The following is a 22,169-nucleotide window of genomic DNA, read 5'->3' as shown; positions in this document are numbered from 1 at the left end:
TTTTGAGACAGGGTCTCTCCCTGAACCTGACTGGTCTCCCCAGCCCTGTATCACAGTTTTAATTAGTTCTCTGATTCCAATAATATGTTCCAACTGTGTCAGGAGAGAAACAAACGGCACGTATGTACATCAATAATGCTAAAATGAATTGACAAGCAGATGCAAAACTGATCAATGTCTACAGAGCTACAATCAGGTACAGCCTTACCTTCTATAGCATAAAATCCATTTGCATCCATCTGCATTTCTACAGACCAGAATTACTTGAATTGCAGCAACTTCTCTAGAATGTACAGAGTTGTGAGATGGCCTAAAGAGAAGCCTCTGGGAAATCCAGCCCACAGAGGTGCCTGGTGAGACCTGCATTCATTTGCATTCTTGGTCCACATCAAAGCTTTCCAAGTTCTTTCCCCAACAGTTCTCCTTAACAGCCCTGACACCACAGACACATCCTTCTTGGCCACAGTCAGTACAGATTTTAGAGAGTGAGAAAAATGCCTTTCATTTTACAACCAAATTATCATGTTATCTGAAGGCCCAGGGTATTCAGCTCTATAGAGAAATCCCAAAACCTGCCTACCTCAGCTCACCAGGTGGGTACCCTGAATCAGTCTTATGACAGTGCCAGCTCTGTCTATGCCTCTAGCATATTGAGAGGCACCTGTGACAAGAGAACCATCAAACTTCATGGCAAGAAGAACCTAATATAACCACAGGGGCCAGACATTCTCCATACAGTTTTGACTCCAGTTAAGTGCATGGAACCATGCTCTTCCATGGTGGTCTATAAACCTCAGAGAAAGCCCTTCTTTAATGGTAGGAGTTGTGGTGAAATCAAGCATTAAGAAGGCCCCTGCCTCAGCCACTGAGCTGCACCTGCCTGGTTTCTAGAGGATCCAGGGCATTCAGGAGAACAGCAGCCCTGCCAGCCTAGACTGCTAGAGTTGGCAGCAGCCACTCTCCCAAGTAGCTGGCATGTTGGGTGGGTAGCTGGGGTTATTTAGCACTGTCCACTTCTCAGTGTTGACTGTGGGCCAAATACAATCTCCATTTCAGTGTGCCTGCTGCTAAGCGCTTCTCTCTGGCTGTAATTAGCCTGCATGTTCAGCTGCTTCTTAACGGCACTCATTCCTAATAAAAATAAAAAGCCCATCACAGGTCCAGATGACTGAGGCGATCCTCCGATAAGCAGGCATATGACCAACCAAATGGTAACAGCACAGTCTGCTTCCATCGAGGCCATAGATTTATCTTATGGGTTTGAAGTCCAGGACGGGCATGTAGCAACTGTCCTGCCTTCTCAATGCTTGGCCCTGAGCTGGGTCCAGATGAGAGGGTCAACTGGTCAGTGAGGGACCAGTCAGTACCAGTCTTTGGGATGTTCTTAGCCAACCTGAAAAACACCTGCCAAAATGTCTAGTACTAGTGTGCTCTTAGTGACCATTGGTCAAGCATAATGACAGATAGGGGCAGGCAGGGTGGCTGGTGATAGCTTGTTTAGTATGTGCAAGATATTGGGTTTAATTGTAGAACCTCAACACACAAGAAACAGAAAGTAGTGACAGACCCTAATAATGCATGTATAGTGACAGACCCTAATATATATGCATATATATACACACATATGCATACACACACTATATATGCAAATTTGCATACGTATGTGGATACGTGTGTATTATGTGTGCATATGTATGTAGGTGCATGTGTGTACATGTGTATGTGGAGGTCAGAGGTCAGTATCAGGCACCATTTCTCAGTTGTCCACATTGGTTTTCCAGACAAGGTTTCTCACTGGGTCCTGGACTCACTGACTGGGCTCCAACTAGCTGACCAGTGAGCACCAGGGATCCACTGCTCTCCACTTCTGCAGCCCCAGGTGTACCATCACTCTCAGACTGCTATTGTTAAGTTCTGGAGGGTCAAACTCAGGTTTTTGAGTTTGTACATCAGGTTCTTTAATGATTGAGCCTTGAGCGCTGATGTGTTTGACCACGACCCTGTCTGAAGTTGAGGCTGGTCACTTTATGTCTGTGTTTCAGCACACCTCAGACTGCCTGGTGAAGAACAGATGTCAATCAACATGGATGAATGGTTACATAGAAAGCTTGCCTCTGATTCAGACAGTATGCTTGACTGGAAAAATAAGTCTTGCTGTCAATTGGGAAATGACTTGTGTGGTATTTTTCATCAGTGCCTGTTTTGGTGCCAAGATGGGAAGATAGAACAGTTCCCTGGTGGAAGACTGCCTGGAGTGGAGTGTCATGGTATACAGCACTGTCCTCCAAACTGAAACATCTCATGCTGGGGGAGGCTCCTTAGGACTGGGGAGGTAAGCAAATGGAAAGTCTCAGGAAGTTCCTAAAACTTACCAGATGTACATGGCCCCTACCTCCCCAAAGTTACATATGTACTGAAGATGGCTTAGGGGAGGAGACTCTCTGACCCTTTGAGCTTCCTGGAAATTGTGCAGAGAGCTCTAGGGTTCCAGCTTTCTTGAATCATCACCTGTCATGCATGACAGGTGGGTTTTGATGCTGTAGCTGCCTTTGATTGGTCCCTGCTTCTGTAAGTCACCCTATTGGTGACCTCAAGCACTCACTGTATCTTGGTAGTATTGTTACTGTGGTCTGTTGTTGGTTCCCTATTTGAGTGAGTGGGTGTTTGTTCTCATTTCCCCAGGGAATAGCGTCACTGCAGCAGTCTCTCCTGGTGGCTCTGCCAGATTCATGTTATCTCATTTGCAGAGTAGATACTAAACTCCAGGGACAGGGACACAAAAGCGAGCAGAACACAGCTCTTTGTCTCCAAGAGATGGATGCCTGCCGGAAGCTGTCCTTATGGTGGATATCTGTCAACTTTAGATGACAAGAGCTCTGCTCCTGTCACATTCTCTCCACACACATTATTGTCAAAGGCCACCCAGCCATGACATCCTCAGGAAAACCTTGTCTTCTGAAAGGTTATTTTAATAAATAACGCTGTCTCTTCCCCCTCTGACTGGGGGTTAAATGGAAACATTGTTATCATGCAGCACAGTCCAGTCCCGGTATTGCCTCTTCTATGGAAGGAAGCAAGGTCAGAGGTCAAGGAGGGAGAAAGGCTTGACTCCAGCACCTCCTATGAGCTGTGTCTAAGCCTGCTATTGCGGCTGAGGCATGGACTTAGGATCCAGAAAGCAGATATAAAATATAGCTCTGTGGTAGAGCACAGGCTCAGAATCCTGTAGTGCTGAGGCATGGTTCAGAGGAAGAGCTCTTGTTGTAACACCCCAGTGAAGGACTGGGGTGTGGCTTATCAGTAGAGTGCTGGCCTAGAATCCACCAGTGAAAGGCTGGGGGTGTGATCAGTGGTAGAATTCTTACCTAGAATCCGTCACTGATTAAAAAAAAAAACAATGTTGAGGAAGACTGTAGTTTATAGTTCAAAAGTTACATTGTGCTGTGTGGAGCCTCTTGGAGGGAGACAGCGTCTGTGGGACAACACTATCCGTGCAAGCATTCTGAGTGGAGGATAAAACATGGAGATGGTACATGGCCCCTTTGGCAGGGGCTGAGGTACAACGTGGAGCCCTTGTAATTGATGCATGTCCAGCAAAGTGAGAAAGAGGAGGCTTGCAGCAAGCTGAGGCTACTTAGGGTTGGAGACTTTGGGCTTCCTCCTGGATGCTGCAGGAGCCCAGGTGGGGCTCATAGGGAGAGACCACACCCGTTGCTATTTGGAGGGAATCAGCATTGGTGTCTGTAGAGAGAATGGCTAAGAAAGGAAAAATGGACACAGGGCCTGGGGAGGCAATTGGGGCAGCTGAGGTGTCCTTATGGGGCTCCCGAGAAGGCCTGGACAAGAGTCAGAGAGACCTCAGCTCTGAAGGTCAGAACTGCTGCTGCTAAGGTGGGGGTGGAGGGTATGGGGGACTGTTTCAATGCTGTGGCCTGAGTGACACAGAAACTGGGCCCCAGGTGAAGGAAATGCTGGGTGGGGAAAGAGGACCGAGGTTAGGGCTGAAATGATGGCAGGATGCTAGTGAAAGCAACTATGTTTGTTGGAACAACCAAGAGAGATGCAAGGCCTCTGGGCGGGGTTCTGAGGCAGGACAGAAAGATGGGAAGTGAGGAGGACCCAGGGAAGAAGGGATCTGCTCACACTGGAGTCTGACTTAAGCCATGGTCACCGGAGTGGCAAGAATTCCAACTCAGGCAACAGTGGCTGCTGTGAAGGTGGCCAACACAGAGACAACTCAGAGAAGAATGCTAACCTACTCATGAAGCAGGCTTGGGGCCTCATTCCTCTCTGGGAAACTTGAACAAAACCGTTAACTTTTACAGTGAAGATGCCCCATTGTCCTCCATCCCTCCTAGCCAGCATTTCACTCTGCCAATTTCAGCCCTGCCAGGTGCCCTTCACCCCTACCCTCTGACCCTTATGACTTCATTTAGGTCCCTTGGTGATACTTTGAGGGTAACAGCACCAATAACACCTAGATTTTTTTTTTTTTTTTGCATGTGTATTACAAAGGGTAAGAGGTACAGAAGGCCATTCCCATCTCTTTTCCAAAGTACCTCACTTTCCCCTAAATCCCCCTGCTTAAAATTTATATTAAAATTGTCTTTTAATAAACACAGGCTCGGCTTCTCGCTGGCTCACCCTGACTCTTTTCTGTGGTGAAGTCAGGAATCAGGCTTTATTTGAGTTGAGGTCCCTAAAAGATTAAAGGGGACTTCTTGGGAGCTGGGGGTGATGGTGTGTAGTGCTACCTCTGTTCCTGTCCGGGCTGACAGCACCATCCCTGGTGTGTGTCACTGAGGAAGAGATAGTGGACTCACCAGGGGGTCAGGGAGGAGCAAGCAGGCAAAGGCATGAAGGAAGTGGAGGAGGGGAGGAAGGACAGCCTGGCAGGAGGGAAGCCAGGGTGGCTTAAGGAAGTCTGTCTTGTAAGCAGGGAGGAAGCCACAGGGCTATGCTCTACTGAGTACCATGTCTACATAAGAGAAAATTGATGGAGATCTTCATATTGTGCATTGTAAAGACATACCAGGCTCCATGTCATAGGAAGAAATCAGCACACATATGTTACCAGCAGCCTATCACACACACACACACACACACACACACACACACACACACACACACACACTGTTAGCTTGCACTGAGTTAACCCCTCCCAGCCCAGGTGCCCTGGAGGAGTACAAGGTTGACAACAGCAGGTACTAACTGGATTCAGGCACTGCATATGTGCCTGACATGTTGATGGAAGGAAGAGGACCAGGGCTGGAAGCAGATGCACAGACACTACAAGTCTCAGAAACCTGGTGACCTCCTGAGGGGATGGACAGCTCTAAGATGATTGACTGCCTGTGTCCTCCACCCCCATAGAACCTATCACTGGAGATGTAGGTGGTCATTTAGGATTATGACCCAGTGTCCTCTCGGAGAGCTTGCTCTCTGAACGAAGTGCAGATCTAAAGATTCAGTTCCTGTCTCTCTGTTCTTGGGCTTCCACTAATGACAGGCAGGAAGTTACAAAACCCTCCCAAGATGCAAAGGCCGGCTCTGAAGTCAGCTCCAGGAGGCGGCATTACTCCCTTTCCAATATGCCCCAGGGAAAACACTGTCTGCTAGAACCTCCGAGGCAGTCTCAAGGACTTCACCACTCCTGCTAGCCCTGGTCTCAAGTCCAGGTCCTCTCATGAGCCCATTAAGGATGCCTCCTCTCCCTCAGCCACATGGCTCTTCCCTCTCCTAAGATCAGCTTGTTTTTGCTTTGCTACCTGTGAAGCACGGACAAGTGTCCCTGCCAGCTGTGGGTCGGTGGGAAGGACATGACATTAAGAACACATGAAATCTGATGTCTGGGGCTGGGGAGATGGCCCTGTTAGTAAGAACACTTGCTGTGTAAGCACGGGACCTGAGTTCAGATCTCTGGCACTCGTGTAACCCCAGTGCCGTGGCAAGCAGAGACAGGAGGCTCACTGGGGCTTGCTGGTCACCAATTGAGCTCTAGGTTTAGTGAGAGACCTCGACTCAGGGAGGTAAGGTTAGGAGTGATAGAGAGGGGCTCCGATGTCCTCCTCTGGCCTCCAAGCTTGCGCTGGCCTACCCCATGCCATATTATGTTTGGGGCCAACAGTTTGTTTTGCTACTTACTGTTTTCAGATACTTGCACAATGTAGTAAAGGACTGGACTGTTTCCATCAAAGGGCCGAACCCAGGATAATGTCACTGAGTGACTGCGTGTCGGACTCAAGCTGGCCAGCAGGTTCTGAGGTGGGTGAGGCAGCTCACTAGAGGCAATGAAAGAAAAAGAACAAGAAAACAGTGAAGTCAGTCTGATGGGTCATCTGCTGTCCATGCTGGAAAGAGCTGGTGTGTGCTGTTATGGAAGAGAATGAATTTCTCTCTCTCTCTCTCTCTCTCTCTCTCTCTCTCTCTCTCTCTCTCTCTCTCTCTCTCTCTCTGAGGTCCCCTAAGAACAAAGACCAGACCCACCCCTTGTGGTGTAATTTGAACATAATTTGATGTGGTCTCTGCAGTTTCACAATCACAACACAGGTAACTAACTTCACAGGGGCCTTGTGTGTTACTAACTTTTATTATGTTCCATTTTGTCTTGTTGTTTTGTATACAAAAGTGTGTGTGTGTGTGTGTACACATGTGCACATAAGCTAGAGACTGAGTCAGGTATTATGATAATTAGTTTTAAACTGTTACCTTAGTATAACTTAGAATCACCTGGGAAGAAAATCTCAAGGAGAAATTGTCTAGACCAGGTTAGCCCATGGGTATGTCTATAGGGGATTGTCTTGATTGCCTCAATTGAAGCAGACTCAGCTCACTATGGGCTCACCATTCCCTGGACTTTAAACTTGGACTGTGTAAGAGTAGAGAAAGGCAGCTGAGCATTAAGCACAGTATTCATTTATCTCTGCTGACTGTGGATATGATGCAACCACCTGCTTCGAGTGTCTGCTACATCAGCTTCTCCACGATAATGAACCATAACCTGGAAATGTGAGCTAAGATAAATACTTCCACCCCAAGTTGCTTTGTGTCAAGGTATTTTATCACAGCAATGGGAAGGAAATTAAAATAAATGTCTTCTTCAACTGCTCTGCACTTAATTTTTGAGGTGGTCTTTCCTATTCAGCTAGGCTGTCTGGCCAAGGGACTGCAGGGATCCTCTGTTTCTGCCTCCCCAGAGCTGGGGTTATGTGTGTGTACCACTGCACCCAGCTTCTTACATAGGTGCTTGAAGCTGAACTCATGTCCTCATGCTTCTGTAGAAGCCTTTTACCAGCTGAGCCATAAACCTGGCCTGCCATGATATCATTTATGAGACATAATATAGCCAATGATTTGTCTATGCAGCTAGAGGCTGTTCATGTAAACCCAGCAAGCCCTATAAAGAGGAAAGCCTGGCAGTGATGATCTGTCCAGTGTGAGAGTTTTCCACACTCCCCGCTTCTTAGACAAGTGGACTTACTTAACCACAGCATGAGGTAATATTGTAGCTCTGTCTTTGGGAGAGTAATAGAGGTTTGGGGAAAGCACTTAAGAGTAAATGCAGTGAGAAAATCAACTAAACACCTATAGAAATTGTAAATAAATAGTAAATAACACATGAACAAGGTCACAGAATGCAAGTGTAGTTCTGGCACAGAAATTTCAAAAAGAAGTCACTATTTAAAAAAAAAAACCAAAACAAAGTTTTTTGCTGGGATTTACTGGAGACAGAACAAAGTCTCCACCTGGACATCTCAAGCTGTGCAAGTTAGGTTCAGCCTTACATCTCTGGGGCTTGGGATATGGGCCTGCCCCATGCTCCTTCTTCGTGGTTGCTGCTCCCATAACAGACTTGGTATTAGAGATGGGAATGCTGCCAGGTGGTGACCTGTGTCACCCACTAATTTGTTCTGGGTATCTCTTGGTTATCAGTTACTAGAGAACCACATGGATCAGAACAAATGCCAACATTATACTTGACATGTTGGGAGCTTGGGAGCTCTATCTATCTATCTATCTATCTATCTATCTATCTATCTATCTATCTATCTATCATCTATCTATCCATACATACATACATACATCCTTGTCTCCCTCCATTGATTGTCTGGGTCTTACTAGCCCTGGATAGCCTAGAATTTCCATCTGTCATCCATCCATCCATCCATCCATCCATCTGTCACCCATCCATCATCCATTTATTGACCAGGTCTTGCCAGCCCTAGCTTGCCTGGAACTTACTATGTTGGCTGCACTGGCTTTGAACTTGCTATGACTCTCAAATATCTGATCTAACAGTGATGGGATCTCAAGCACACAGTACTATGGCCCCCTCTATATTTGATTGTGTCTATGCTCAGGTATATGTGTGTGTGTTCATGTGCATGTGTGTGCATCTATGTGCACTTGCATGTGGAGTCACAGGTGGAAGTTCAGTGTCATGCTCAATCAATCACTCTCCACATAATTTTCTGAGTCAGGCTCTCTCCTGAACCCAGGGCTCACAGATTTGGCTGGAGGGGCTGTTTAGCAAGCCCTTCTGGTCTCCATCTCCCCAGTGTACACTGCTATACTCCAGTGTTATTTCTTATATTTTTGGTTGTGAGTCTACCTTGTAATGTCTTAGTCATTTCTCCAGCATGAGTTTTTTTTTCTTAATTAAAAAAAAAGTCTCTTTTCATTGAGAATAGACTCTGCTGGGCAGTTGAGGTACATGCCTTTAATCCCAGCACTCAGGAGGCAGAGGCAGGCAGATCTCTGAGTTCAAGACTAATTTGGTCTACAGACTGTGTTCTAGAACAGTTAGGGCTACACAGAGAAACCTGGTCTCAAAAAACCAAAACCAAAACCAAAATCAAAACAAAACAAAACAACAACAACAACAAAACCAACCACCAAACCAAACCAAACCAAACCAAACCAAACCAAACCAAATCAAAGATACTTCTCTCATACAATATATCCTGATTACAGTGTCCCCTCCTTCTACTCCTCTCAGCTATGCCCCTCCCCCAAATCTGGACATACTCAGCTTTTTATGTGGTTGCTGGAGATCCAAACTCAGGTCCTCATGCTGGCACAGCAAATACTTAACCAATAGAGCTCTCTTCCCAGCCCCAAACCTGATACTTTTCATTTAAAACCGTCCATGTGGGCTGAGGGTAATAGCTCCTGTTAAAGCCGTTCCATCCCCAGTATGGCCCAGAAAGAAATGAACCTGTTCTATTTCAAAACTGATGAAGTTGTTTGTGCTCAGCTGTGTAAGAAGCATAGCTCTCTCACCCATGTCCCCGTTAGCAAAGGAACATTTCTCATGGAGATATAAAACTGTGTTGCATATTAGCACAAAAATAGCAGAATCTGGAGTGTGGAATATTGTCTTGTGTTCTCCTTAACTGTGACTCAAGTTTGAAATCAGACAAGAAGCTGTTTTCTCTTTCCATTTGACTTATCTGGTAACCAAGCCTCCATTAGACCCCAATAAACACTATTTAAGAGGGGGGGCAGGATGAAAATATCCACTCTTAAGCCCCATTTCTTGTTGTTTCCTCTAAGGTTTGGTCTGAAACAAAACCAACATTGTTGAATGGTCCATTTGTTTTTGTACTTGTTGCTGTGACAAAATGCCTGGCGAAAGTGACATAAGTAGGAAGGTTTACTTTGGCTCACAGTCTGAGGGTACAGTCAGTCCATCACTGTAGGCAGGCATGCTCACACGGCATCCACAGTCAAGAAGCATAGAGAGGCAAATGCTCCCCCCATGTTCAGGGTGGGTCTTCCTGCCTCAGTTAACCCAACCCCCCAGAGCCCTAAAATGCTCAGAGGTGTGTCTCCTTGGTGTTTCTAGAGTCTGTCAAGTTGGTGATATTCATTTTTACACAAACCAAGAATATGCTTGACTAAAAATACCCAGAAAAAAAAAAAAACTCTTGATAATAATAGTTTTTTCCTGGTGTGGGAAGGATAGAGTTTCTAAATCCTTGGGACATCCTGAGGGATGTGGTTGTCTCTGTCATTCCTGTGGTACCATAGCTGAATGACTGGTTATGCGATCACTCATCTGGGCCCTAGGTAGGTCCAGGACAATAGAGAAACCATGGGATTGGAGGCTGGAGTGTCAACTCCATTTCTAGCTTCTGTGGGATAGAAGGAAGCTGGAGACATTCAATAATATACCAAGCATTCAGCCAATCAGGAAATGATGATTAGATGCCGCTCTGCTAGTGTCCTTGGCTGGTGTCAAGAGGTAAGATATGAACGCCATACACAAGAGGATATGGAACTGGCCCCATCTTGCCCCGTATGTCATATACATGCATGTCTGCCTCCATGAAAAGCATGTGCATAGCCTCACATTACAGCGTCCCATACATGCCCAGATTCAGATGTTTCCCAACTCTCCAGCTCATTATTGGTTTGCTCATGCATTTTTTTTCTCCTTTATAAAACCCTGCAATCAGGGCCACAGCTCTGTGTAAAGACTGCAGCTGAGGGCACAGGGGAAGCCCCAGATGGTTAGCTCAGTAGGTGGTACCAAAGCCCCAAGCTCCCAGCTGCTGCTTGAAGCTTGGAGCTATTCTGGAGTGTATGCCCTCGACTTGTGAGGTCTGTGCTAATTCCAATTAATTAGTGTCTGAATTCCACTGCAAAGACAGTCTGATAATAGAAGCTGGTCTGACACAACAAACATGAACTTGAAAAGCAGCAGGAGTGGCCAGTGTTCCAGGTCACTGTGTGGACACTGAATGATCCCCATCAGCAGAAGAATACACATCACAAACCAAGTCTCAGAGGCAGCCTTTGCCCAGGCCTGCCCTATATACACAGTAAGACCCTAGGAGCTCACATGTGGCTGGTTTTTTTTTTTTTTTTTACATGCACTTAGTGTGTGTGCATGTTTGTATACATGCTTGTATGTATATATGTGTTCCATCACTTGTTCATGTGCATGTAGATGACAAAGGTCACTTTCAGATGCTTTTCTCAGTCACCCTCTGCCTTGAGACAGGGTCTTTTGCTGAAGCTAGAGCTCACTGATTCAGTTGGACTGGCTGACCAGTGAGTCCTCCTGTCTCTGCCTCCCCAGTACTGAGATTATGAGCTCACGGCACTAGAAGTGGCTTTTTACATAGGCTCTGGGGATCCAGACTCAGGTTCCATGCCTGTGCCACGAGTGTTCTAACTACTGAGACATCCCCAGCACGAGGCTTTCTCTTTAACTTGATGATGGATATCATGGGAAAACCTTTGAGCAATAGGTCAGTGATGGATAATTAGGGCGTTCGTGTACTCTGCATCCATCCCAGAAAATCTTAACCAATAGGAGTAGACTATACCCAAGCATGTCACTGCCAACTTTAAGAGGAGGGTGGATGAATGTTTTGGAAGGTTCAGATGGTTATGTCTGTATAAAGTGAGGGCATGGCCACGCTGAGGTATGGTTGAGGGGAAGGTTTTATTGTAAATATGAGGGAGATATAGCCGTAGGCATACAGAAGCGTCCAGATCAGGGAGAGACAGTAGTGGACCTAACTGAGCCAGCAGAGGACAAGTTGGGGATCAAGAGTGGAAGAGAAGAGCAGGTGGGAAGAGGAGACCAGGACAGAGGACAAGAGAGAGGGGCAAGAGAACGTAGAGAGTATGTAGCCTAATGGCAGAGTCATATAGGTATCAGAAGCTGGGGGAAGGTGGTAGCATGCTAGCATCCCTTCTAGGCCCCGCCCAACTGTTATGAAGCAACAGCCAGGTAGGAGCCTGGCTTACTATAAAAGACTGTTTGGCCTCTCCTGTGCTTGCTGACCCCTTTCTTTCTCTCTCTCTCTCTCTGACTCTCCCTTCTCTGGGCTCTTCCCTCCCTTCTTCCTACCCCCTCTCTCTATGTGTTCCCAGGTGGCCTCTTCCCTTCTTTCTCTTCTCTCTTTGTCCTTCTCTGTCCTTTCTCTTTCTCTGCCTCTACTTCTCAACGCCCCTTCCCATACTCCCAAATAAACTTCATCTTATACTTGACCTATTAGAGCTGGTACCTGGCAGGGTGGGGCGGGGGTAGGGTGTGCCTCAGCATGGGTCCGCTAAAGTACCCCCTCCTGCTGCACCATACTGAGTTTTACAAAAACACATCTGAAAGGAAGCCCTGTGTTGGAGAAGTTTAGGGTAGAGGGTGGGGTGGGTAGAGCTGAGTGGAGCCTTGAGACTGAGTGACCCTGGAGGAGCAGGAGCTTCGTTATGCTAATCTGCACCACAATTAAGTTATTTGTCCTGAGTTCCTTTTTGGATCTGACAATGCCCAATGGGGACAAACCAAAGAGAACAGGAGATATGGAAATGGAGGCCAGTTCCAGTCACCTTACAATGAAAATGGAATGGAGAAATTGGTGTCAAGTCACTTACACCACAGTATTACTGGGCATTAACAAAGGCCATAGTAATCGGAGCTTGCACAGGGCAGGAGAGACAGGAAGGGCGGTGTTCGTGAGGGAGGAGCAGTTTTGGACAATTGGTAAAATTGTGGCCAAGGGGGAATTGCTCCTGAGAGAGAGGACCAGGTCACTCTTTCTCCATCAGGAGAGCTTTGCCCCTTTGATGCACAAATCGAGACTTGGTCAAACCCATCTTCTTCCACTTTGCTTTGAGGAGGAAGACTCCGGCCTGATAATGGTGGGGGATGGTGTCAGATTGCTCTCTCGATCCTTATTATGTCTTTGTCAGAAGTAGTTTATTGAGAGAATTGTCTCCTGATGCCTCAGGGTCTGAGCCTTCCAGTCATCTCAGTAAATGAGATTTTCTCTGTTCTTCAGGCTCATAAGAATCAGACTCTGACTGCAGGAGGAGCCAGGTGATGCTAATTGGATCTTTAAATGAACGAATAATTAATCACTCTATAATGCCTTAGGAAGCTGGGTTTTTTTGTCATGTTCAATAGGGTAAGATGCTTTGGGGGACACACAGTCACCCCAGGACTATGATCCTGCCATTGCAGTACTAGTAAACTAGAAGGAAAGATAGAGTCAAAACTCAAGTAATACTGTTTTTATCTTGTTTTTGAGACAGGAGTTCAGGTATCCAAGACTGGCTTTGAACTTGCTAAGTGACCAAGGATGACCTTGGACTTTGTCTTGTGTCTATGTGTTTGGTGTTGTGTGTATGTGCATGCTTTCACGTGTGTGCAGATGTGTGCATGTGAATGTGGAGGCTGAGGGTGACCTCAGGTATCTTCCTTGACCACACACCACATTATTCATTGAGGCGGGATTTCTCCTTTGAACTTGGAGCACACTGATTTGGCTAGTCTATCTGGTTTGCTCCAGGCATTCCCCACCTCCATTTTCAGAGAGCTAAAACTACAGGTAGACCACCATGCCCAGGCAGCTCTTGTGGGAGCACAACCCTTCATTCACTAAACCATTCCTCCATAAAACCCTTCTGAGACAATCTCATGTATCTCAGGCTGGCCTTGAACTCACTATGGGGCTGAGTCACTGTGAACTTCTAATCCCCTTGCCTCTTCCCCCACAGAAGCTTGGATTGCAGACATACACTACCACAGCCAGTTTTATTCTGTGCTGGGACCTGAACTCAAGGCTTTGTCATGCCAGGCAGGCACACTATGAGCTCCAGCTCCAGCCCAGTCTTGGACTTTGAATCCTAGTATTTCAACCTTCTGAATGCTAGAATTATAAGTGTGCATCACCAAGTCTGGTTTTATCCCATATTGGGGATTGAACCTAGGGCCTCATATGTTTCTAGGCAAGCGCTCTACCCAACTGAGCTATAACTCTAGCCTTCAAAGTGACAATGTTTTCTGATGAAGATCTCTGCTGCTAATGTAGAGGACACATCACACAACCATTTAGAGAGAGGATTAGAACCAATTTTAGAGCGGGAATTAAGTCAGAGCCTACATACATTGCTTGTCTCAGATAACACAAACATGCTCTCCTGTTTTAACATAGTAAGTGGGGTGATGCATACTTAGACACTTATTGGGCACCTACTATATACTTGACTGAGGTAGTCACTGAGCGCTCAGTGGCAGGAGTCATGTCAGATGGTCATGAGGACACGGTCAAAAGGAACACACAATCTCAGGGATGGAAGCATCCAGCTTCAAGACAAAGAGACCCACAACACAAGAGGCAACACTGCTCTTTCTGTGGTTAAGGGGAAAAAAAACCATAGGAGCTTTAAGTTCTTGAGAGTTCCTCTTCTACTGGGCTCAACACAGACCTGAAGAAACAGTGGCTCATTCTATTCCATGACAGTCCTGTGAGGTCAGTGCCAACATGTCCAGTCTGTAAGCCGAGCCAGCTAAGGTAGAGGAGCAGGGCAACCTGCTCCAGGTCCCACAGTAAGGTGGGACAGACCTACAGTAAAGTGGGACAGACCTAGGGTCAGTCAGCCTGGCTCATGATGGTTCTGCTGTAATCAACAGCCTTGTTACCAGGGATGTGGGCATGAAGCATCATTCAGCCAACTCCTGCCTGAGGCAAAGCTCCCTGCTAGAAATGATCAACCATGGAGCAGATAAGCATGGGGACAGCCCATGGGATTTTTAAAAAGCTCACTTTAAATGCTCAATACATAAATATAATGTGTGAGTACGTGTCTATGTATGTGTGTATGTGTGTGCATGTACATGTATGTGCCTGTGTATGAAGGACAGAGGTCAACATTACATATTATACTTCAGGAACTGTTGATGGTTTTACTTGTATTAAGGGGACTTTCTCAGACCAGGAACTCACCGATTAGTCTAGACTGGCTGGGTGCCAGGTGAGAACTTTACCAACTGAACCATCTCCCAGCCCTAATTCCTATATTTAACAGAATGGCTTTTAACTGAAGTGGAGAGAAAGGGGGACTCGGGCTCTCTCAGGCTTTGAAGGACACTGTTTAGGCCTAAGTACCTCCCAGTCCCTTTGGTGATATTCATTTTTTCCTCCTTATTTGTTTATTTGCTATCTGAGTAATCACAGAAACGTGACAGCGCTGGACTAGAAGGGTCTCTGAGAAGCACATGATGCCGTCCATTTCTGAACTGTTGCTATTATTGTCACTCTGGCCACCGCTGGTACCGCTGTATCTCCAGATCTTCGTGTGTGTGTGTGTGTGTGTGTGTGTGTGTGTGCACGTGCGTGTGTGTGTGGTCTGTATTTGGGTGCAAGCACACGTGTGCACATGGAGACTGGAGAACCAATTGCATAAAGTGAACTGTTTCCTCCCATTTTTCTGTCAGACATGGGGATCGAACTCAGGTCACAAGACTTGTCAGGCAGGCTCCTTTACCCACTGCGTCATCTCACTGTCTCTGCCCATCTCATTTTCTGAGACAGAGTCTGAACAGAGACTGAACCTGCAGCTTAACAGTTCAGCTAGCCTGGCTGCCCAGTAAACTCTAGGATTGGCCTGTCACTGCCTCCCCACCTCTGGGATTATAGGCACATGCTATCATGCCCAGGGTTTTGTGCAGGCCCACATACCTGCCTGGCAAGCATTTCACTGATTGAACCATCTCCCTAGTCCTAAGAGCTCTCCAGACGTAACGATGTACCACTCTCCCATTCATCCCGACTTGGAAGAGTACTGTGTTTATTACACCAGCAACTCCCAGGGGCCTACAGCCTTCTGAAGCAGCTCCGCAGCCTGCGGCACCCAAATTGGTTTGAATCACAGATCTGCAAATATTTCTATCTTTAGCAATGAGGTGTTTCACCATCGCAGAAAGCCTATTATTTTATACATACAGCAACATTTGCTGAAAAATGTATTTTACTTAGAGGAAATCAAATAAGTAAATAGTGGGGAAGATATGTAAATCAGCAGAACATAAAAACTGCGCAGAATGAAAAGAACGAGCTGTATTAGAAGCGTACAGTTGGGCCGGTGCTGACGGAGCCTTTATGAACTGCTAACACTTATTTATTTGATACCCAGACTGGATGATCTAAGAGTTCTCCAAGGTAGTTTTAAAAAAATGTGAATTGCATGGAAAATTATGCGAATTCACTGGCTGCGTTCTCCAACATCATCAAAGTGATTTTTTTTTTTTTTTTAAATCTGGAGCTGAGGGGGGAACGGAGCTGGGCTTTTGATAGACAGCGGGTGCCCGTATGTTTATTCCTATGACACATGAGAAAGGTAAGAGAGGAGTAGAGGCCAGTCAATGGCCTAAAACATGTACTCACCAATGTATTCCTGCATGCCTTCAGCCAACAACCACTCAGTGTGCACTTGCTGGGCACCTGTTGGGATGTCAGGCACCCAGAATGCAAACACTTGTGCTGAGGGACTTCTGGGAGGGGAGGGTTCAGACGGTAGCCTTGTCTGTTCTAGTATGCTTGACGCTGTGAGGAGGATGGGCCAGGGCAAATAGGAAGCACTGTGACCGAAAGGCAGGAAAGCATCCTGGGGCTGAATGCTAACCTGGATATATAGGCAGAAGCCCATGGGCAACACCACCAGGGGACACAGGCCACACCATGGAGGACAGGGCAGGACTGAAAGAACTCAGGCGTCTCAGGGCTCCAGTGCTGACAGGAGGGGTGGAGGAGACCCTGGATGCCCAAAGCCAAATAGGCCCCAAGACTGTTCTTGATGTCTATACTGGGCTCCAGGTTCATCATGGCTAACGAGAGTGCCTTTGCTCCCCAGGGATGACCAGTATCTAAGGAGAATTGGGGTCATACTGAAGAGGGACAAACAGGTAGAATAGGACTGTCTCATCTTCACAATGTATACTAGGGCTTTCTAGACTACATATCATTAAGTCCCTCTCCTCCGTGTGTGTGTGTGTGTGTGTGTGTGTGTGGTGTGTGTGTTGTATGTATGTGTGTTATATGATATGTGTGTTATGTGTGTATGTGTGGTATGTGTGTGTGGTGTGTCTCTGTGGTGTGGTGTATGTTGTATTGTATTATGTGTGTGTTTTGTGTGTGTGTGGTGTGTGTTGTGATGTGTGTGTATGGTGTGGTGTGTGTATGGTGTAGTGTGTGTATGTTGTGTATGTGTGTTTTGTGTGTGTCTGTGTGTGTGTTTTGTGTGTGTGGTGTGTGTGTCTGTGTTGTGTGTGTGATATGTGTGTATGTTGTGGTGTGTGTATGTTGTGTTGTATATCTGTGTGTGTGTTGTGTGTGTATATATGTGGTATGTGTGTATGGTGTCTGTCTGTGTGTGTATGTGCACGCTCATGTGCTCACATATGAAAGTTAGAGGTTGTCACCAGGTATCTTCCTCCTCTTTCTCTCTCTCATTATTTGAGACAGCATCTATTACTTCACCTGTGCTTACTGATTCTAATAAACTGCCTGACCAGCAAGCCTCAGTGATCCACTTGTCTGTGCCTCCCTAGTGCTGGAATTATAGGTATCCATTGTACCCAGTTTTAATATTGTTGCTACACATCCAAACCGTGTGTGTGCATGCATGCATGGCCAGTGTTCCCATGGAGCCACACTCCAGCTCCATCATTAAACGTTCGTTGTTTAAATCTCTTACATATGTGTGTGGGTGCTGGCAGGGGTCAGAAGAGGGTGGTAGATCCCCTGGAGCTGGAGTTACAGGCAGTCCTGAAATCCCCAATATGGGGGCTAAGACCTGAACTCGAGTCCTCTGCAAGAGCTGCCTGTGCTTTGCACTGCTGAGCCATCTCTCCAGCATGGTCATCGACCTTCTAAATTCCTCTAATTTGGAGAGTTTGCATTTGCTCATTCTTGAGTGCTTGGGACACACACAGAAGGCCTGGCTTGGCTCTCTGCAGGTACGCTCTTCATTCTTAATCCCTTTGGCAGACACTGGGGATTCAAAGACAAATGAGACTCCGTTGGATGCAAAATGTTCTGATGCTATTTTTAGGGGATGCTTTCTGTTCAGAATCCGTCCTGCATCAAGGTGGGCAGAGCTGAAAGAAAAGCCTCTCACAGTTGCCTTCTGAAGGCCCAGCATGCCCTGCAGGAGATGGGATGGGTGGGCAGATGGGCATCAGACTCCAGATCCTGTCTTAGCAACTGTGAGGCTTCGAGTCTTTCTTTGCAGGTTGTATTTTCTGTTTCTGTGCCCAGGGATTGTCTGGAAAGGCACTTTTTTTTAATAAAGCAAATAAATACATGTTGAAAAAGTGGACATTGCCAGCAGGCCTTTCAGCTTCCTGCTCTGTGAGCAGAGAGGGAGCCAAGGAAATATCATGTCTATCAATGGCTCACGCTTGAGCCCAGGACCCACAGAGAGGTCTAGATGGGAAGCATCAGGACAGCGCTCTCACAGCCTGTTAAAGACTGAGTGGGAGATGTCATCTGGGGCTGACTTCACTTGGGGGCCTAGTTGGCTGCTTGGCTCTGGACTTTTGGATAGGGTGACCCGACATTGTCCCCACTCAGAAACTCTGATGGGCAATCACACGGAACTCATCCCCACATAATGGCAATGAGGCAGACAGCGTCTGTGGGAGGATATGGAGGATCCATGGGGATGCTGACCAATGAGCACACCAGCTATGTAAGAATAAAACATGTTGATTTTGAAACCGCATAAAGAATGGGGCCATGGGGTGTGGGGAGAGGTGAAGGCAGAGTGGGGATATAAAGAAAGACAGGAAGGAAGGAAGGAAGGAAGGAAGGAAGGAAGGAAGAAAGGAAGGAAGAAAGGAAGGAAGGATGGACTGAGGCCACAGCTCAGTTGGTAAAGTGCTTGTCTGTAACTATGAAGACATGAGTTTGACCCCGAAACCCAGGAAACAATGTTACATGTTGTGGAACATGCTTGTAATTGCAATATTCGGGAAGTAGAGGCAGGCAGAATTCTGGGGTTGCCTGGCTAGCCAGAATAGCCATATCAGAAGGTTCCAGGTAAGAATAAGAGACCCTGTCTCAAACAAACAAGGTGTATGGCTCCTGAGAAATGACATCTGAGGTTGACCTCTGGCCTCCATACCCCCCCAGCCCTATCCCCAATATATGTACATGCACCTCTTCAAACACACACACACACACAGTGAAAAAAAAAAAAAAAAAAAAAAACCTTGCCATCATACACAGCTGAATGGCAGGCTGTGCTGGCCCCAGGCTGATGGCATGGGGTAGCATGTGACCAGCCATGGGTCAAGTGTGGCCATACGGGAGTCTGGGGACAGGAGAAGCTCGGTACTTACATCACTTCCAGCCGTGCTGTCCGGGAGTCGCTCCCTCCCTCAGATACGATTTCACAAGTGTAGTCTCCAATGTCCCCTGACCACGTCTGGCTAATGACAAGTGACCCGTCCTTCTCCACCACAATTCTGGAGCTGCTGGATGCTGTGATGATAACATTGTCCTTTTTCCAAACGTAGCTGTGGGCCAAGCAGAGGGTTGATCATAAAATCCACAGGAACAGGATCCCCACCCCTTTCCTGATGGCAAGGTGCAAGCAGTTGGCAAATTGGACCACAGAGTAAAAATTACCGAGTTAAACTTTTTAAAAAGAAAGTGTTTGGAGCTAGAGAGATGGCCCAGTGGTTAAAAGTGTGCCCTGCCCTTCCAGACAACCCAAGTTTGGTTCCCAGCACTCCAGTCAGGTGGCTCACAACCTAGAACTCCAGCTATGACAATCTGACACCTTCTTCTGGCCCCTGTAAACAAAGGCACACATCCACACAGATACGCACACACAGACATGTAAATAAAAATAAATCTTTTTAAAGGCGAGTTTTATGGTAAGGTGGGGACCAGGCAGATATCTCAGAGAATCTATAAAAGCTGATGGATGCTTTGGTGACTAAAGCTGGGCAGTGGTGGCCACGGGGGATCATTTAGTTGGTGTTTCCTGTCATTAAAAAAAGACCTGAGTTTAATTCCCAGAATCCACACAAAAAGTCTGGGGATGGTGCCACACACTAGTAACCTTAGCACTAGGGAGGCAAAACCACATATAACCAGGCAAACCCAGGGGCTTGCTGGTCCCCCAGGTTAGCCTAACCAATGAGCTCTCGGTTAAGTGAAAGACCCTGTCTCAAAACAAGGTGTAGGACCAGAATAATGGCTCAAGGTCCAAAGTGCTTTCTGTACAAGCATTAAGACTGGAATTCAGTTCTCCAGCACCTACGTAAAAGCTGAGTGAGCATGGTAGCCCACCTGTAATCCAGGCACTCAGAGGAAAAGAAGGGACCCCCAGAGCAAGCTGGCTGGTAGACTAGCTGAATTTGGGTTTAGCATGAGACCTAGTCTCTGCAAATGAAGTGGAGATGTATCAGAGGCATATATCTCTGACCTCCCCATGCATGTGCAAGTAGGTGTACATGTACCTGCACATGTATGTGCCTCTGCACATGGGAACACACACACACACACACACACACACACACACACACACACACACACCTGTATACAAGTGCACCATAGATGTACCACCTCCAACACAAACACATAGAACAAGAAAAATTCCCAAATAGGACAGTGAAGATGGCTGTGAATATCTGTCTGAGCATGTGTCTGAGAGACCGGGATTCTGTGGGTCAGAGGCAGACCTGTCACTTACTGAACTGAGCCCACCTAGTTCTCCTGTCTCAGTAATGCTTGATTAAGACGCCCCAGGAAGGCAACCTCACCTCCTGAGCAAAGCTCAGTGCATCTCATAACTGCTAAAGGCCCACTACGCAGACGGGCTGTCTCCGACACTACCTTTCTTCCTCATTTAATCTTTATGGCCATTTTGGCACATTTTTCTCTTCCAATATAGACTCAATTAAGGGCCTGTCCAGTACTGAATGTCCCTGGGCAAGGCCCTACCGATGGCTGGACTGATGAAAGTTCTGGTTTTCTTTATTAGAGGAATTTGATCACATTTTCAAAATGTGCCAGCCTTTGCTGCCCTGCGTATTCACAGCACAGATTTTCGTGAATTAGTCATGGGAGGTCAGCCCACAATACACGAGACAACAGGAAAGTCCACTTGAAAAGAAAGGATGTATTGCCCTGGATATCCTGGGTCCCTCCATAGTGGGGACAGCCCAAGTCCTTCACAGAAAGGTGGTCTCTTCCACTAACCACATGAAGTGCTACAAAGGGGCCATCCAAGCAGCTCCGAGCTCTTGGAGCATCTTTGAAAACCATGCCCTGCTGTCTTTACAATGACTGGATTTTTCTCTAGGTGTGAACGAGATCTCTGGGCAGGCCCCTCAGGGTTCCCTCAGTAGCCTTTAACATTTTTGTTCCTATCTGTCCCTTTGGTTTTTGCACTTGCTGGAATACAAACAACTGTCTTCTAGCTGGAGACTCTGGAGAGTCAGGTGGGGAGGGAGAAATGGATGATTCGCCAAATACCTGCACTGAAGGGGCAGAGGAGAGTCAAGTGTCTGAACCCAGTCCTCACTGCATGCTTCAAGAGCCATCCCCTCTGCTCAGTGTGAACTCTGATTCTAGCCTTGTGGCTAAGTGGTGTGTAACTAAGTGGCTAAGTCGGATGACAATGCTGTGGGGCTTATCTCTCTGTCTCTCCATCTCCCCCTCCTCCCGCTTGATTTATTTTCAGGGTGAGTCTGGACTTACACCTATCCCTGCTCCTTGAGACAGAGCTCACTGCTGAGGGCCACCCATCTGTCACCAGGCTCTTGCTTACCCACAGTGGCTTGGTTTTGGACTTTGTTTTGGTTTTGAGACAGGGTCTCACCATGTAGCCCTCAATGTCCTGAAACTTGCTATGTAAACCAGGCTAGCTTCCATTTCACAGAGACTCCCCTGCCTCTACCTCCCCAGTGCTGGGATTAGAAGAGTGTGCTGCCAGGCCAATTTGATCTTGTTTTTGTTTTGAGACAATGATTCCTGTAGTGAATCATTATGTGTCTGAGGAAGACTTTCCATTTCTGACCCCCCTGTTTCTACCTGTGGTGTGCTAGGATTCCAGGCACGTTCCCCGATGCCTAGTGTATGCAGTCTGGCTGTGGAGGAGACAGAACCCAGGAATTCATGCATGCTAGGTGAGCATTCTATAACAGAGCCACACACCCAGCCCAAGTGCCACAGTTATCATGAGTAGCTTCCGGTCTACGTGATGTCACACTTGGCATTTGGAGAATCTCCAAGTCTCCTGGTTCCCTCCTCTTCCCATGTTTTCCTTTTACTGTCTAGGATGCCTGCATGCCTTCCTTCTCCCTACTGTACAGAAAAACTGTCCTTGCAGGATAGAAAACTCCCCCTGAGCACTGTAGA

The 22,169-nt window shown here is 46.9% G+C and overlaps 1 protein-coding gene across 1 annotated transcript in view; it reads right to left on the bottom strand.

Moving 5' to 3' along the window:
- Sdk1 (sidekick cell adhesion molecule 1) overlaps positions 1–22,169 on the bottom strand; it is a 964,506-nt gene that overhangs the window by 230,225 nt on the left and 712,112 nt on the right. The window contains exons 13-14 of the mRNA XM_076923544.1: positions 19,139–19,315; positions 6,145–6,281 (exon numbers count right to left, since the gene is read on the bottom strand). Of these exons, the coding sequence (XP_076779659.1) occupies positions 6,145–6,281; positions 19,139–19,315 (314 nt within the window). The remainder of the gene's footprint in view (positions 1–6,144; positions 6,282–19,138; positions 19,316–22,169) is intronic.

This window comes from Arvicanthis niloticus, chromosome 24, assembly GCF_011762505.2.
Source record: "Arvicanthis niloticus isolate mArvNil1 chromosome 24, mArvNil1.pat.X, whole genome shotgun sequence".
Taxonomy (NCBI): domain Eukaryota; kingdom Metazoa; phylum Chordata; class Mammalia; order Rodentia; family Muridae; genus Arvicanthis; species Arvicanthis niloticus.
The sequence above is the reverse complement of the archived record's forward strand: the minus strand, read 5'-3'. Positions and strand labels throughout refer to the sequence as shown.